This window comes from Cydia pomonella, unplaced genomic scaffold (assembly GCF_033807575.1).
Source record: "Cydia pomonella isolate Wapato2018A unplaced genomic scaffold, ilCydPomo1 PGA_scaffold_159, whole genome shotgun sequence".
Lineage (NCBI taxonomy): Eukaryota > Metazoa > Arthropoda > Insecta > Lepidoptera > Tortricidae > Cydia > Cydia pomonella.
In genome coordinates, this window is record NW_026907801.1 from 47,648 (window position 1) to 66,088 (window position 18,441).

Sequence of the window (18,441 nt, forward strand, 5' to 3'; positions counted from 1 at the left end):
TGGCCTGATTTGATCAGACAGTTAATCAAATTGGCGAAATAATGTTTCCGTCAGGACTGGCCTTTATCTTGGTTTTCTAGAATTATTTTTACTTTTACTACATCACATCGTAACACACTGACATAAAATACTTAATAATTATGAACGCAACTGTTATAGAGGATAGATAAAAGTTATTTCTTGTAGCGGTGACTTGTACATTATCAAGTACAGCAACACCACAGTTCGCTGCCGGCTGGGATTGTGATCGCCGGCCGGGGAAGATTTGGTGAACTCGTGAGTGAGAAGGACGTGATATTCCGGAATGCAGTGACCAATAATAGAAGGGCCACGTCTCCCGAAGTGCGACCACCACGGCATGCCTTCATTCCGTACTCCCAGAATAGACTTGTGCGCCGGCAAAAATACAGGAATAAACATCGCAAAGCCAAGAAACATTCTAGGTAAACATGATCGGTCTTATCGTTTTTAAGTATCTACTTGTAATTACGTGTCTGTCTAATTTATTATTATTGATACTGCGCTTTCTGATAATTTGCATAAACTGTTATATTACTTTCTCTACTTTCATTTTTCTAAAAAAAATAGAAACTAGCCAGTGCAGGTGTAATTTTAAACGTCCAACTTCTATGAAATTATGACGTTTACTTAACACTTCCACAGGCTGGGTTATCAAAATCGCTGCCAATTTAGATTGGTCTGACTCTAGTGCTTTATCAGTTTTCACCTTAGTAGGCTAAAATCAATCAAGTTCAATTGTTCTGGGGACTATAACATTAGTATTTAGATGAGAGCTCAACAAGGGTGCGGAGTGTTAGGGTCGGCAACGCGCATGAAACTCCCCTGGAGTTGCAGGCGTACATAGGCTACAGAGACTGCTTACCATCAGACGGGTCGTATGCTTGTTTGCTACCAATGGTGTTGTTGTTGTCCTAGAGCACCCTGAGGTGCAAAGGGCCTTCACAAGCTCGCGCCACGCCTTCCTATCTTCAGCTCACCATCTGGCCTTGCTCCAGTTCAACCCGACCGCTCGTAGCTCTCTTAGGACGAACCGTTGCCAAGAGTGTACAGGACGCCCGGAGCTATGGCTGGCCCGTCTGGCGGTTACCAAGCGAAAGCTATGGTAGCATTATTCATTTTCCCTCTTCAAATAGTCCTGTAGTAATGTCCTATCCATCTCCTTTTCTGCCACCAATGTAGTATAGAAAAAAAAGATGAATATTAAGTCCATGAAAGTTCCCATTCCCATTTTTGCCATGTTGGGTATTTCATTGCTTTTAATTCCTCCACTATGCCCAGGCATGCTTTTAGTTGCCCTAAAAAGATAGCTAATCCAAATAAAGTTCTTATAAAGAGCCTGGAGCCATACACAAAGATGCATTGTCTGACATTCTGTCTCTCTGACTTGTTGTGTTTAATGTGCACTGTATTTATCATATTCATATTTTCCTTATCATGTTCATGTGCATGTTGTTTGAGGTTCCTATGGTAAGCATGTAATTGACGCTGCCTTCGGTAATTAACAAAAACAGTATTACTGGTATAATAAGAATTTTATAAGATGCTTGAATTAAAAAATTCCATATTCTGTTTCTGTAGTCTGGAAAAAAAAATAGAATAAAATACTATACTTATCCCTCCTTCTGGGCTTAGAATACTAATATAAAACAAAATATATCTTTTTCCCGAGCGATTATTTCCGAAAATATTCATTTTATCAAAAAATGGTCAATGGAGCCCCATATTCGTTTTGAAAGACCTATCCAATGACGCCCCATACCATTGGGTTAAAGCGAAGGAAAATATTTTAAAAAAATTGTATGAAAAATTTATAGTTTTTTATTTTAGTATTCCGTCGCCATGTATGATTTATGTATCCATGCCAAATGGCAGCTTCTAGCACTAACGATCACGGAGCAAAGTCGCTGACGGATAGACGGATGGGTTTGGCGAAACTATAAGTGGACTACGGAACCCTAAAAAGAGTATCCTTTCTTTGTCTATGCTCCAAATATATACTCTTTCTTGCCAAACTATACAATGTCAACTGTTTATAACTTAATAATATTGTATTGGTAGGGATGTGTTACTACACGCGTTTTTTAAAAATTTACTCTGGTTTAGATTTAGATTTATTTATTACACAACATACGATTGCATTACAAATTACATTCATGTCAATTTATATGAATCTATATTGTGATTGTCAAAAATAAATTCTAATTATGACAAAAAATAACATCATAATCCAGATAGCAACAATTAATAAATGGAAATGTTCACCTGAAAAGGATCGTCAAGTCAGAATTTATTGAAAAACAATAATAAAATGAAATAGAATCAAGAAACAAAAACAATGTCAAATATGCAAAAATAAATTATACAGTTATGTCAAAAAATTCACTAATTGAATATAATGGGTTCTCCACCAAAAAGTTTCTCAATCGACACTTGAATCGACCGATGTTTCCCGTCCTTATTTCTGCAGGTAATCGCTCATAATAAATTTATAAAATGTTTTTACTGATGTATTGTTACAGCGTACAGATCAGCTCAAAATGGCAGTGAACAAGAAATATATGGACTTGTACCTTACTGAGGTGTACAAGAAGTTCATAGCTATCAAGGATGATGATTATAAAAAGTCACAGGATATTTTCAAAAAGGTGTTTGACCAGGTCAAACAGAAAATGGGCGAAAATTGCAACTACTTCAGCAAGTACAGCAAGGAGGTAGGTCTGGTTTAACTGCGATCCATGACTCTTAGATCATGCCTCTCCCTCACCCGAAGACACGACTATGCCTCTTGTTGCACATCGCACTACGCGACGCTGCGGGTTGTGTCGCGCGAGACAGCCCAACTCTTTCTAATTGATCTGGACGATTGACGACTTGACAGACGGTTATGTGAATAAGTCTCTCTGAAACATACATAAGGGGGGACTAGCTCGAACATTATAATTATTATAATACTGTTTCGTCAATTTGTTTCTCTTTCCTAGCATAATCGAGCGATAGAGAGGCAAATAGACGAACAAAGTGATTTGCTGGTTATAGCCCAGGATGCTTAGCCAAGATGCCAGTCGTTTGCGCCGTAGCGAAAGAAACGGTAATCTTTCTCTCTATCACTCTTCCATATTAGTGCGACAGAGACATTAGCGTTGCGTTCGCTACGGGGCGTACATAATTGGCATCTTAGCAAGGCACCCAGTTCGGAGAAGAGAAGAAAGAAAGATAATGGGAATTCTAAGGATTGTACTTTTATCATATCATGACAAGACAAAAGGCCCTACCCAGTGGTGTAACTAGGGAGCCCTGCGGAAACCAATCCTTTTTTATTACCTCACGACTTCTCTCACGTCCAGACTAGTTCACGCTACCCTACCTAATATTCGTTCTTTAATAGGTATTATTAGTTCCCATACAAAACATCTCAATAGATAATTTCACGTCCCAGGTACTATACGGCGGGAGCGTATCCGACGGCATAAAGGTGTCAAAACTGGACGAGTTCGATATGGACATCGTGATCCGCCTCCCCATCAACTACGAGCAAGGTGACGACGGGATCTGCCTCGAGACGGATATTCCCGGCTACGTTAGGATGAAGATCACGAATGCCTTTGACCATTTAGATAAACAGCCAGATTGGGAGAAGTGTCATAAGGTCACTAGAGAGTGGAGGTAAGTCCTTTAGCCTTAGATACTCACACAAATGCATTCCAGCAGAACAAAATTACCTGATTCTTCCCTTGTTGAAACTCAAAACCCTGAGTTGAAAACTCAATATATTCGTGAATCCACCTCCTCATCAACTACGAGCAAGGCGACGATAGGATCTGCCTCGAGACGGATATTCCCGGCTATGTGCGGATGAATATCACAAATGCCTTTGACCATTTGGATAAACAGCCGGATTGGGAGAAGTGTCATAAGGTGACTAGAGAGTGGAGGTACGTACGATATTATCTAGTCTGATCTGATATACCTATATACGTCTGATCTGCCACAAGAACAGCATTCCAGTTATGTGACTCAGTACCTGTATTCTTGAATCAAATGCATTACTTTCATCCATAAGATTACCGATACATCAACTGTTTCCTAAATATCCCGTAACGAGTAATACATTCATTGGGTGCATCACTCCATTTCACCCAGTGGGTGTTGTGCACAAGCAAATAAGGAGTTGTGCAACAGGAGACACAAGATTACGTTTTTTTTAAATAAATTGTGAACATTTGGATCCCCTAAAATACACATTTTGCCAAGACTTCCGAGTTCCACGACCAATATTCCTATCACCTTGTTCGAAAGACATCTCTGCTTCACTGCTACCAATTCAACATTCCCTCTAATTTCCTATAATACGGTTTGGTAATCAAAATTACGTGACCAGCTAAAGATCAAGATTACCTGTTTGAAGCCGGTTACGTATTGGGTCTGCGTGGTACCGTTTGGTAATTAAGTTTCTTAACTGGCTAGGAATCGTAAATAGAAAATTTCCACTTTGAAGTCAGTCACCCATTGGGTTTTATTTCTAGTTTGAAGCTGGTTAACAATTTATAGTTATCAAACGGTACTAAAAGTTTAAACATCTTTTTCTAGGGACAACGACAAATACTTCCTCCAGAACAAGTTCCGCGCCTGGATGCACGGCATCGTGCAGCGCGCCGTCAACGACATGAAAGGGGAGGTCCGGGTAAACGGGGACCTGTATCTGCTCAGCTATAAGTCATCTGGCCCAGCGTTTACTTTGAATGTGAAGAACGGGCCTGATGTTGCCCCGTTCACGTTGGATGTGGATCTGGTGCCGGTTATAAGGTTTTCGGTACCACGATGGCCTGAAGGATACAGGTAAATGTCTTGCTGTCTACCGATTTCATTTTAGAATATGTGGTAGAATAAGGATCTACAAATAAATCTGGCAGCAGGACGATTAGTTGCCCCTTTAGGGCTCCTCCATGAAGATGTCAAGATTTTGCGCTGTAAGATGTGCGACATGAGCTGTAAAGAAAAGGCCGCCATTTACACTTTGAACGAGAACTGTCCTACTAAGTATGTGTCACGGGTTTCGGTCATAGACCTACATAGCTACAAATCATTTGGCCCCGGCCATTGTATGCTCTTTCGGCCCCGCATTCACATTGAATGTGAGGAATGGTCCTGATGTTGCACCGTTCAAGTTGGATGTGGACCTCGTACCGGTTAGGTTCTCTTTACCATGACTGCCTGAAGGATACAGGTTAATATGTTTACTGTTTGGGTCAGAGGCCTATAAGTTTCTCTATAGTCTAAAACTGTGAATTTCCACCAAACTCTACATTATTCATTAACATAACTTATGTTATAATAATAAGCCCGTGTAATAATAATTGTGGCGAGTTGAATGGGAAGTGACGTCCCTTGGGTCCCATACCCCCGGAGTCGGTCAGGCCCCTCTCTCCGGCTTGCCTTGGTTGGCCGGCTAGAGTGAACACTGAGCAGGGGCCGCAGGACTCACCTCTGGTATGCCTGTACCGGCCGTCCAGAGTGGGGTGTCAGAGTTTTATGCTCGCAGGGTGGAAGTGAAATATGCATCAGACGCCAGTTGGCACAGTGGCTGTTTACAGCCACTGGGTAGAAAGCGGCGCACACCTCTCCACACCCTGAGCCGCTCACGCAATGTCCCCTTGTCGCTCTGTGTGAGCGACCGTTTTCGGGGACCCATATTATGATTTGGCAGGTGCTATAGTATCCTCCATAGTCTCGGTAACCAGTAGCAACTCAACCCAATAGCCCGGTTTCATTTTGTACCTTTTTCTTAACTTAACTAGTCTAGCCGTAAGGCATAGACCTCCTCCAACTGTCTGCATTGGGCTCTATCTGCAGCAACCCTCATCCATTTAACTTGCTATTCATTTAGAATTGTTAGAGTATATATTGACCGTGACCATTTCTACCTACGAGCCCTACGAGTATATAAATAAAGATACTCGTATGGGGTACAGATATGATTGTAATAATGAATGTTAGTCCCAACGTCATAGAATGACACATCGCTAGAAAACCCAAAACGTTTTATCAAATTAAATATCCGGACCAAGCCATTGCGTTCGAGACTCATTCGGGAATTCTACAAATACTACCACAACTGACCACTATTGTACCTTATCTCTTTGCAATAAGGTCTACGAATTGTCAGGTTGTGGACGATGGTAGATAACGACACCCACTTGAGTATGAGAGGGTCCCGATAACTTGTTGACGTGAAATCTCATAATGTTTCCTTTGTTTCCTGTGAACAAGTTTTTTAGCCCGAGTCTTGGAGCCGTATTTGTGAAAATAAGAAAATATACCAGGCAGGGTCAAATTATTATGACGTGGTTTCCAAAACTAGACGTTTCGACTACAACTCTGATAAAAAACACTTGTTTATTATGTTTAGGCGTTTTTCTATTCCACCATTGTAAGCAGGTAATGGCTGACAGGTGTATTGAATACGTATTATATTATTGTCTATGGTATTCTATAACCGTTGTAACTTTTCTGTCACCCAGTAATCCCAGTAGTGTTATGGATTTTCACACAACTTTACGGCACAGATATTTTTTTAATTCGTGAAGGTGGCATGGCATACGAAGTGTACACAACTAGGCCTTAGAACACTCGTGAACCACACATGTTTTAAGGCATATTATTATTATGTTACATTACCTACAATTTCTTCTCCAAAGCAGTTGATCATAATTTATTTAAACCTTTACTCCCTTATTCATAAAACTTTATGAGCCTGAATTTATTAAATTATCCTCCAGACAAATAGAGGGCAGCCAGTGTCGCGATTGGCTGGTGGTGCCTAAACCCAACAAGGGCCTCGAGGACACGCAGCAGAACCGGTGCTGGCGGCTCTCCTTCCAGGACTTCGAGAGGGACATGATGAAGGGGTGCCAGCAGCTCAAAAGCACCATACGATTGGTAAGTGTTGTTCTGCAGAGGCTGGTGGTGGAACCCAACAAGGGCCTTGAGGACACGCAGCAGAACCGGTGCTGGCGGCTCTTCTTCCAGGACTTCGAGAGGGACATGATGAAGGGGTGCCAGCAGCACAAGAGCACCATACGATTGGTAAGTGTTGTTCTGCAAAGGCTGGTGGTGGAACCCAACAAGGGCCTTGAGGACACGTAGCAGAACCGGTGCTGGCGGCTCTCTTACTAGGACTTCGAGAGGGACATGATGAAGGCATGCCAGCAGCTCAAGAGCACCATACGATTGGTAAGTGTTGTTCTGCAAAGGCTGGTGGTGGAACCCAACAAGGGCCTTGAGGACACGCAGCAGAACCGGTGCTGGCGGCTCTCCTTCCAGGACTTTGAGAGGGACATGATGAAGGGAAGCAGCTGAAGAGCGCTATACGATTGGTAAGAGCTGTTCTGCAGTAGCTGGTGGTGGAACCCAACAAGAGCCTCAAGGACACACAGCAGAACCGATGTTTGCGGCTCATCTTCCAAGACTCCGAGAGGGACATGATAAAGGGAAGCTGAAGAGCTCCAACTGATTGGTGAGGGTTCAATGAATCAATCAAAATATTTAATTACACCGGCCTAGCCAAGGTGCCAATCTTTATCAAACACAACGGAACGCTACTAAAGAAGTATTCAAAACGTGAAGTATCGAGACAAACCAATCTGGTTCAACGATGCTTTTATAACAAATTATATGTAAATAATCGCGATTTATCTGAATGAAATCAATTTATAACATAAGTCAGCCTTGTGACAAAGGTTTACGCTATGCTTCCACCTTGTTTTCGGACTCCCTTTGGATAGTTTGGAGTACCTGAGTAGGGTAATGTAAAACACCATTGTCAAAACTTATGGCTATTAATTTCTGTAGAATACTGCAATAACTAATATAAATATATGAACTGGCACCTACGCTCCTATGATTCAAGGATTATTTTTGGGTCAATGACTTTATGATTTACTACTAGTGAAACCTTCCAATAGGCAAATCCGAGGTAATGACAATAATACACTTTGGTACAAAACCGCTTATTTTATTCACTTTCAATATCAAACAATACTTTTTTAAATTCAACTGTACGAGTCTAAGTTAAACACAAACTGTCCGTTTCGAGCTGGATCCTTACCTTTTATAACGTCAAGTACCCCAACTGGTTGTACCCGAGTTATATGTACCCTAAGTACTAACCGGTGGTGGAATAATAATCATATTGCAATAGAGGGTAGGCGAGTTGTTACATTAGGAATAGGCAGGCTTTGCCCCATATTTTGCACAATAGTATTTTATGCAACAGTTGTATAAGAAGGGTCAAAAAAGGCGAGTGGCGTGAGTTACAATGTGAGCCGGAGCCGAAGGCGTAGGCGAACATTGTAAAGGAATACGCCACGAGAATTTTTTGACCTACTTATACAACGTTGCATACAATATTTTTCCTACGAGTCAACAAAAATAAATCTTAATTTAGGTAAACAAATTACAGCAAAAGTATATAGCCAAGACGCGCCAGCATAGCTTGTTACGCGCCCGGCCTGCCCCGGGCCGCGGCCGGCCGGTCGGCGACACCTCCTCGTAACTCATGAGGCCCTGGTACTTGCTACTTGCTAAATTAATTTTTTGGACAGTTTTTTCTCAATTTTGGCCACCGTAGCCTATGGAGACTAACAAGCAACGCTAAGCGGTCTTCGTAGTCTATGGGTGTTGCTATATTACGGGTGTCACATGCGTGTTTCTGACTTATGAAGTAATTATTTTTACTATGCAACCAAATAAATATTTTGTAAGTTGGCAGCAATGCACTTAGTTTAAAACTGTATTCGTTTTGGTTTTGTTAGGTTGGTAGCCATTAATCGCAGTAACGTTATAGCTTATAAAAGCACAAGAGCTTTTATGAGGAATAGACAATATAGACTTTTCTTGAAATCTTTTATGTATGTTCTTATATTCGTGTTAATGAATGCATAAATGACAGATAACAGTAGAGGAGTAGGAAAAAATAATTAAAGACATGGCGTCATAGAGTAAAAACTAACAAAGCATTCACTTGTAAGTACTTAACGACGGCCATTGTTGACTTGTATGGACTGTAACATCTTTTTTTGTTACCGCAAAGGAATGATAGCAACAATTGTCAGGATGCGACGAATAGAATACTAACGAACTAATTATATTATACACGAATATACTTAGTTCCCTTACTATTTTACCCGACTGCGACGAAAGGAAAAGGGAAAATTATGATTATGCAGTCTATATCTGTGGATGTTCCACCGTAGCTTCGATACTATTGAGTCGATTTTTATGAATAAGATGTCATTCGAATCGTCTTTGTAGATTGGATGACATAAGGGAGCGTGCATAAACTGAAGGAAGCAGCACAGGAGACGTCAGATTTTTGGCGCGAGGTGTAAATGCGAAGTTTATGCTTCCAATGTAGCCCACTAGATGGCAGAATGCACAAAAAAACGTACGAGAACGGTAGATGGCAGCACTTGTTTTGGCGTAAAGTGTCAACGTACATGTTTATGTTTCCGATTCAGGCCACAATATGGCAGACCCTCCAACGCGCACGGAGGAACCGTGCGCGTTGGAGGGTGGTGATGAGTTAAGTAGTTTCAAAAATTCATTTTTATTTACTTCTAAAGTACTTATATTTATTTACAGTTAAAAAAGCTGCGCGACGCACTCTGCCTCAAATACATCGCCAGTTACTACATCAAAACCCTTTTCCTCTGGAAAATCACTCAAGAAAACGACCGCAAATATTGGCAGAACAAAATCTCCTTCCTCTTCCAAACCATGCTCGAAGAGCTACACAGCGCCATCGAGAAAAAAGAGATCAAATATTACTGGAATGAAGAACTCAATCTCATAGAGGGTTTAAGACCATCCTTGCAAAAACTCTACGCTGAAAAGTTACTAGAAGTGATAAATTCTTTAAAAGCAGGCGCTATTGAGAAAGTAGTAGCCGCTTTGCTGAACGCTGAGGAACTCGCGGAATATAAGGAGTCCGAGTTTTATGAACAACATTTGGCCGTTCTTAATAATGCTACGCTCAAACACCAGAGTTCAGTGAAATCTGTAAGTAGCAATTGCAGTAATGGGAATCAGGACGACGTTACTGACGCAAAAACCACACAAATTGACGCGCTCGGTTTAAAAACCCTTATATCAAAGATGGATAAGTTGTCAGACAAGTTTGACAAAATGAGCGTGTGTTTGTTGGATAAAGTCGACGCGTTGTCGGATAAAGTTGACGCTTTGGTAGATAAAGTGACGCTGCAGGAGATGAAATTGGAGGGTTTGGGTAAAAAGAAGGTTGAGAATGATATGGTTTTGAATCTTCTTGGCGCGGATCCGCTGCCGGGGGGTTTTGCAGATGTAGTACATTAAGCAAACTTGTATTTGCCAAGGCTCGGAACCGGTTTTTTCTTCATACAAAAAATACCGGTATTATTACGTTCTTTTTCGTTCTTTGGTTTATTATTTCATTTTTAATGGGACTATCTAATAATGCGAAGTTGTTAGATAAATACATGATCCAGTCCTACGTAAAGAGTATAAAATAATTAAAAATATTTTGCTATTTCGGGATTTAAAAATAAACCGGTTCCGAGCCCTGGTATTTGCACAGTTAAGGTACAAGCTGGAACCCGGCGACGTATCGCGACTGCAGACAACACATCGCGGCGACACGACTGGTTTCTATGTATGCAACGACACGAAGTATGTAATCAGTATTGCCTGTCTCGCTTTCACTCGGGACCAACTGCATATAGCGCTACCGTACTGCAGTCGGGGTCGATATTATAACAGCGACATATATGACGCTGTAATATTTTTGTACATAGAGACAAGTCCCTTAATGTGTTTCCGGACCGATATGACCTTTCATTTCGTTCAAAAAAAGAGCGTACTCCATCTTAAATGCTGGCAACGCACTTGCAACCCTCTGGTGTTGCAGGTGTCCATGGGCGACGGTAATTGCTTAGTATCGCGTGTTTCGTCTCCTTGTTTGCCTATTATATCATTTAAAAAAGTAAGACTATTAGAGATGGGTGGATGGGCACCTTTGACGTGTAGTCTCATCCGCTACTAATTAATTATACTATACAATCGCCGTCAGTAATATCGGAGTATGTGCTCATTAATATCTAAAGCCGGATACACATTTGTCTGTCGTGTTGTATTGTGTCGTGTCGCATCAGAACGGCAATCGGTTTCATACATTTAATATGGAAGTGCACATTTGTCTGACTCAGCGTGCATCACATAAATGTGAACGCAACCATTTTAAATGTGAATCCGGCTTAAGCTTGCCTCTATTACGGGGTTAAAGTTGTATAGACATTTTTGCGTATCTTAGCTGTCCAGGTACATCTGCGATAGACTGCCTGGATGGATAAAATAAGCTCATTCGTATAAATTCACATTCCATTGTGTTACAATGGGTAATCCCATTATTACATAACCAAAAAATGTAACCTAATTCAGATGCATGCTGTATTTTTGTTCCGTCTAAAGGTACAAGTTGGAACCCGGCGACGTGTCGCAGCTACAGACACGACTGGTTTCTATGTATTTCTATGAAACACCATTCGCAGCTACATGAAGCCAGCGACGGTACAGATCAGAATTGCGTCTCTCCTCACTCGGAACCAACTCGGGTTCCAACTCGTACCTTAATGGTGCTTTTTAAAGATCGCAACGAAAGCACTTTTAGATCTCTTTCTTTTGACTATTTTATATAGGATTTAAGATTTATTATAAGGTAAGGTAACTAAGGTATAGTACACGTAGGTATCTACTCGTAATAAGTTAAAATTATGGTCGTAGTGCAATATACAAGACATCACTTTTTAAATTATGTATATAAATACTATGCGAATATTTGCATCATTTTAAATATTAGTATCAATATTCGCATCAAATGAAGCGAATGTTTTGCGAATGCGAATGTGCGCAGGTCGTGTCCTGTGTCGTCGACTCACATAAAGGCAGTGCGCGCAAACTGTTTTCAAGTAATGAATTTTTACCAGTAAACAGCATTTTTCAACATTTTATAACATCCCCTTCTAAGGCCACCTATGTTTTATGTACTAACTGATTTTTTCTAATTAGGAATGATAATAAATAACAACTACATATTCCCTCACATTCGTATTCGCATTCGGACATTCGCATCCATTCGCCTTCGCGAATGCAAAGAATGCGACATTAGTGGCATCCCTGATAAATACTTATTGAATGAATGAATGAAAATCTTTATTTCAGGCAACTAGTGGCCCATAGATAACCTTAAAACTAGCATATATATCATAAAAATATATTTTAAAATTAACCAGTACAATTCACATTATGGTTGCGATGCATTACGCAATCCCGCAGTGTCAGGGAACCGCCGGGACTTGACACCCATCGGCCAAAACTCCCTGTTGAAGATTGCTAGACATACAGTCGGAATGCTCACCACAAACGAACGTAGGTACAGTCAGTTAAAGGAAACTGCATTGATTTGGCAAGCTTTAACTTCCTAAGCCGGCGGCCATACAAGAAATAAAATCAAAATATGCCAGTGAAATTTTTCATTGGCGGTGTATTGTTGTTGATTTTGCTTTGTTAGAAAACTAACGAAACAAAAGAAAATGTAACTCAAATTAAAAATAGTAAAAAATATTTTTTTCGAACTTAATAAGTACTATAGTTCCTTTTATAGCATTAAAAAGAAGGTAAGAGATCTTGACGTGTGTTTTTTATCAAAAAAACTATTTTGAAAAATAAGTCCTAGCAAATAGAGTTAGACCAAGCTAAGTTGGCAGCGATTTGGACAGCCCAGATTGTGAATGCGTTCACCTTTTGACCGTCACCGTCGGCTATGGCCGACATCTGAATGACTTGCCAAGGACGCCAACGACGGCTACAGCCGACAGTTTCGCCAATGCAATAGCGACTACTCGCTACTAGCGCGGGACTCTGTAAAGTTCAATTTCGCTTAAATAATCGTGATAGCCAGCGTCCGGGGCACGGCATGTTCCTTTGTCGTCTGGCGTTCAGAAGGTTAAGTAAACGCCATAATTTGATAGCAGTATGACGTTTAAAATAACCCTTGCACAGTCTCAGCTACCAAAATCCCTCTCTAATATTAAGCCTAACAATAATTAGAAATCAGATACGATTATTTACATTCGTTTACTTTCATAAGTAAAATAAACAATTTTTATAAATCATTATTCAACCATTTTCAATAAAAAGACACGTCAAAATTGTGTACCTTTCTAATAATGCTAAAAAATGAACTATGACCGTGACACGAGGATAGTTTGGGAAATCCACCATAAACTTCAAATCCCTCTGGGAACTAACATACAGGTCGTTTATTTAGTCACCTGCAATAATGTAAAAGGTAAATATATAGGTCATACTGAGCAACGGGACCAACCCCGAAATCGCGAAAAAAAAATTTAATCTTCCATAGATAATGTCAAGGTCACACAGCCAAAATGTATGAAACAGCCAATTTTTTTCGCGAGTTCGGGGTTGGTCCCATAGTAAAAGTTGCTCAGTATGACCTATATTTACCCCGGAAATTATTGGAGGTGACTAAATAAAAAACCTGTACTTATATGGTGGTACTTTATCTCTGCGAAGTCAGTGCAGAGATAACTTAGACGGGCTCTTGTAGTTATTATTATGAAAAAAAGAAGAAAGAAATGACATTTATTCCATAATTATGCGTATTATTATTTTAGAATATAACGAATGTCCCCATCTGATATGATAAAGGAAAAGCTATTAATTAAATGTTCGTATCTTGTATGTTGGTATTATTGTACCTAATTATGTGACAATCATGAAAATATATAAGTAAATTAGTAAATAAGCGTTTCGTTGCAGGAGATACATCCCTTCGCATTCGTGTCGCAAGCGAACAGGAGCAAACTATGAGTAAGCATTCCTATACTCAAGATTAATAGTTATTGTGTATCGTACACATGCGGGGGGAATTTGCAATAAGAGGCGCTAAATCAAAACACGACCGAAGGGATTGTTTTAAGGGGGTCCCTAGCGCCAATGACCTTCGATCTGATTCCCTTAGTTATGTAATGTTTTTCTCTGCCCTCCGGGCGGAAAGCGTCAACTTTGCTCCAAACGAAGTTACCGCTGTCCGCTTCTGTCGAACAAAAAAGTAGTATGTGCACCACGGGAGGAAGCGTAGGACACTCCATCCCGCGTGTTTGCCACCCTCGCCTTCGGCTCAGCTGACAATTTTACACGCGGCACGGAAGTGGGAACTTTTCCTCCCTTGGGACACAAATAACTATTGCAACTTATCATATTAACAGCAACGGCTTTAAGCAATATAGCATACCATATTTACTTCAAAGTTCACTGTCTTCGAGATATTTGGCATTAAAGTTGAACAATTTTTTGGCGAAAAAACTGGTTTACTGGCCATAACTTTTGCGTTAATTAGTTTAAAATTAAAATATCTGACCAGTTTTGAAAGACGTCAAAGACGAACCCAAATGTGTAGATTTCGTACATGTAAAATCCTTCACAGCACTAGATGTAACGAAAAAAGTGTTTTTTAGACCATGTTAAAAAAAATAAGTGTTCATTTCTTTCAAAATCCGGCAGACCAGAATGGAGATAAAAGATTGAAGAACCGATAACCGTTTGTCTTATACTTCTATCTATAGTACAAATGTAGGAGTAACGACTCAAAACTAGTCAAATCGACAAATAGGTAATTCGCATGTATATCATTCAACGTTTTACAGTACATATGGCCCTTTAAACTCTTCCGCACTTGTATCGTAAATAACTGATTCACCACACCAGCTCGTAAAGGCTTTCTTTGTACTTTTAAACTGATTAGAAAGTTGCATTTATTCACATGTGTGGCAAAGTAATTCATTTTTTAATTTGATTTTGCTCGTGTTTGTGTTGTGTGTCGTGTAGTTTCGGTGTGGTGAATAATTCTGTATTTCACTCGGAAACAGTCTGTTTAATCCTTGTGTGCCTTCAAACCCTCGTAACGCTTAAGATTCCACTTTTTATTTTAGTTTCTTTTATTTGCTCGGATATCAATATTAGCACGAAGGCTTTAACAACAACTTACTATTGCTCTTCAAATAACTATTATTCTTCAATTTAGGTATTTTAAATACGCTTTCATAACGTCAAAAAGGAAAACTATTACACCAAAGATTCATAAATTTTACAAGATAAGGGTGCCGCCACACATATCGGGCTTCGGCGAATATTTGTAATCTCGCTACCCAAGGAAAATAACAAAGACGCCATCATGAATCCCCGCATGTCTGGCCGCACCTTAAGACAAATTCGTAATGCCAATTTGACAGCAAATTTAGATGCCGCCATACTTAATGCAGTAACTCTAGTTGTCAAAATGTCGGCGGTCAAACTCGGGGCATGATCTCTTTGACACATCAATGAATCTTTGATAAGTACAAACGCTATTTCCAGGGTCACTTGCACCAATCACTAACCCGGGGTTAACCGGTTAAACCTGGAGTTTCCATGGTTAACAGTACAATTTGACACTGGGGTTAACGGTTTAACCCAGTGGTGGGCAAACTTGGTGGGACAGAATGTATATGAAAATTCAGAGGAGGGCAAGAATTACAGCAAAATATATTTTGAATTAAAACTGTTAATTAATCATAAAAGATAAACATTAAAACATTTTGGCTCGGCGGCGGGCCGGATGAAAACCTTTCGCGGGCCGTACTTTGCCCACCACTGGTTTAACCGGTTAATGGGGTGGTGCAAGTGGCGCTGAGGTATGTTAACCCACCGATTGATCGTTTGCATAACTAATAGTTGCATATGCAATATGCATCACCGGTCTAAGAATAGATGATTTTCCTCTTTACTTTCTTTAAGTTATTTTCGTACAGATTTGGCAACGCAAAGGTGTAGTGATGGTAGCGCATTCACACTGGCCCTTGCCAAGTCTGTACTTAAACGGACTATGCTAATATTATTTATATGCAGATAGTTTAATTTGTATTCTGTATCAATTATCCAATTCAATTGAAATCTTTGGCTTAATTAAAATATTTTTATATTTGACTGTCTCATTAAGTAATATATATTTTATTACTATTTTAATCAACTATATCGTAAACGTTAATTATATTTGGCATTACTCACAACAGTGACATAAACATGTTCAGAACTGTTGTTCCCGGCACATGTGTTAACTAACTTATAAAGGAAAATCGTAAAATATCATCAGACAAAAAACTTGCTTTCTAGTATTCTTCAGAACTATTAAAAAAATGGCATTCTGTGAGCGATACTGAAGGAATAATCCCTTACTTTAACTTGCTAATATTTTCCATTCTCCATGATTTTTAGTATGTTATTCACACAATAAAACTAGGTTTATTTTTTGCAAAACAAAAAAATAATAATTTAAAAAGTGAAACTTATAAACCTATAATATATAATGCTTATGGAGTGTGGAATTTAAAGGAGTGAAATCTCTTATGGTAGAACTGTTGCAAAAGTGTCCAGAGGGCCTACCTTAGCCACGTTCGACGTCTTGCCTCCCTGTCACACTTACGTACGAATTTACAAGTGCGATAGAGAGGCAACACGTCGAACGTGGTTCGCGGTAGGCCCTCAGCTATCAGCTATAAATAATAGTTCCAAATCTCTCCAGAGTAGCGCTAGAGTGGCTAAGAACCTAGGTGTTATTAACAGAGTGAAGTTTAGTGTGCTATGATGTTTTTTTTTTTTTTTTTTCAGGTATTCTAGGTATTGTAGCACCACCTATTTAACGTTTTTTGATGAGACTTTTTTGTACATGGAGATTCCATTCCTTACCTCCACGGCCTCCAACTTCCATAATTATGCTGAAGCGCTCGACGTCAAAATCAAAGTGATTTGTTAAGATTTAGTTGGTGGAAAACGTTTTCTCCCGAAATGGAATTTCATACAAAAAGTACCGTTATCTCGCTAGGATCGCAAAGCTATTCTTCCCTCTTAATAACTTCTCTTCAAGATTCACCGCGCTGTTATAACACTGCCTATTGTTCCCTCTAACAATCTCCTTCCTTTATTTTTAAATAGGTATTTAGGTTCGACTTCTATAAATAAGTAATTAAAAAAATACACTAAAAATAATACAAAATACATGTTTTTATTGCACTTATGCGAGTTTCAATAAAATAAACCTAATGATGCCGTGGAAATAGAAAATAAACTATTGCATACAAATCTAAATTAAATTCGACACCATAATTAAATCTTATTACAAAATTAAGCAAGTTGTAATTCATCGAAAAACAATCGATTACTTTGTTCACTGACGAAATGTTATTTTATCTGTCGAGCGACAATTGTTATTGTCAGTTGACAATTGTCAAGTTGGTACCTAAAACGGATTTATTGGCTTGTATAGTAAAAAAAGACGTAACCTTTATATTCATAAAAAAACTTTATATGATGTACATAATGACGTTTTTTGTGTATAAAAAGTGGCACGTCGCGAGACTAACATAAAGATTAGTTCGATTATATAACTAAGGCTACCTACGTCGTGTTTTTAATATGCTATTTAACAATTTCTAGAACTACTGTCAAAATTCTGAGCAGTAAGTATGCCTACATTTGTTTACCACATAGCGTAGTAGCTCATCCGAGAATTGAAAAACTGAGCAAGTGCGAATCGGACTCTTCCACCGAGGGTTCCGTACTTTTTAGTATTTGTTGTTATAGCGGCAACAGAAATAGATCTGTGAAAATTTCACCTGTCTAGCTATCACGGTTCATGAGATACAGCCTTGTGACGGACGGACGGACAGCGGAATCTTACTAATAAGGTCCCGTTTTACCCTTTGGGTACGGAACCCTAAAGAATAAGTCCTTAATGTAAGTTATGTAAAATAAGTCACGACACTTTGGTGTCAAAACGTAATGTACAATAGTCTAATCTTGTATTATGTTATTATTCGCTCCCTGCTGCTGGGCTGGGCTGCTCGCTGGCCAACACGTTAGTACCCATAGTTATTTACTGAATTTATTCCGAGGTTTAATGGTTAGTTTAGCTACAATCTACAGCTTCAAATATCTTATGGCCTTAACATTTACATTCTAACTGTTCTGTACTTAATTTGACCTTTTAGCGTATTTTACTTATGGCCTATGGGGTGTTAATAAATTGACAAATTGTATAAGTTACCGTATTTTATCGATGTAACTGCTAAACAATACAGATTTATGTTTTGTGTGTATATTTTGTCTCATTAACAGATTTTCAAAACCAAACCGGGCGTTAGATTAGATTCTTAAATGTTATTGGTCAACCTCTTCCAAACATCTTCAATAAATACAAATTGGCATTTTACATATCTGTTATATTCGTGAACTCTTTACTACTATTCCCATATCATATAAAAGAGATACATAATT

General features: G+C 39.3%; 1 protein-coding gene across 3 annotated transcripts; it reads left to right on the forward strand.

The window, feature by feature from the left end:
- Positions 1-75: 75 nt before the first annotated feature.
- On the forward strand, positions 76-14,889 carry LOC133533359 (cyclic GMP-AMP synthase-like receptor). Of its 3 annotated transcripts, XM_061872320.1 has the most exons (7): positions 76-443; positions 2,541-2,732; positions 3,458-3,684; positions 4,609-4,857; positions 6,798-6,957; positions 9,661-10,077; positions 13,891-14,889. In XM_061872320.1, exons 2-7 carry the CDS (start codon positions 2,559-2,561, stop codon positions 13,939-13,941), a joined length of 1,278 nt encoding a protein of 425 aa, XP_061728304.1. In that variant the 5' UTR covers positions 76-443; positions 2,541-2,558; the 3' UTR covers positions 13,942-14,889. The 3 variants fall into 3 exon arrangements, with proteins under 3 accessions (XP_061728304.1, XP_061728303.1, XP_061728305.1); XM_061872319.1 differs by lacking the exon at positions 13,891-14,889 and having other exon boundaries at positions 9,661-11,196; XM_061872321.1 differs by lacking the exons at positions 76-443; positions 2,541-2,732; positions 3,458-3,684; positions 13,891-14,889 and adding an exon at positions 3,787-3,953 and having other exon boundaries at positions 9,661-11,196.
- The last annotated feature ends 3,552 nt before the right edge of the window (positions 14,890-18,441 follow it).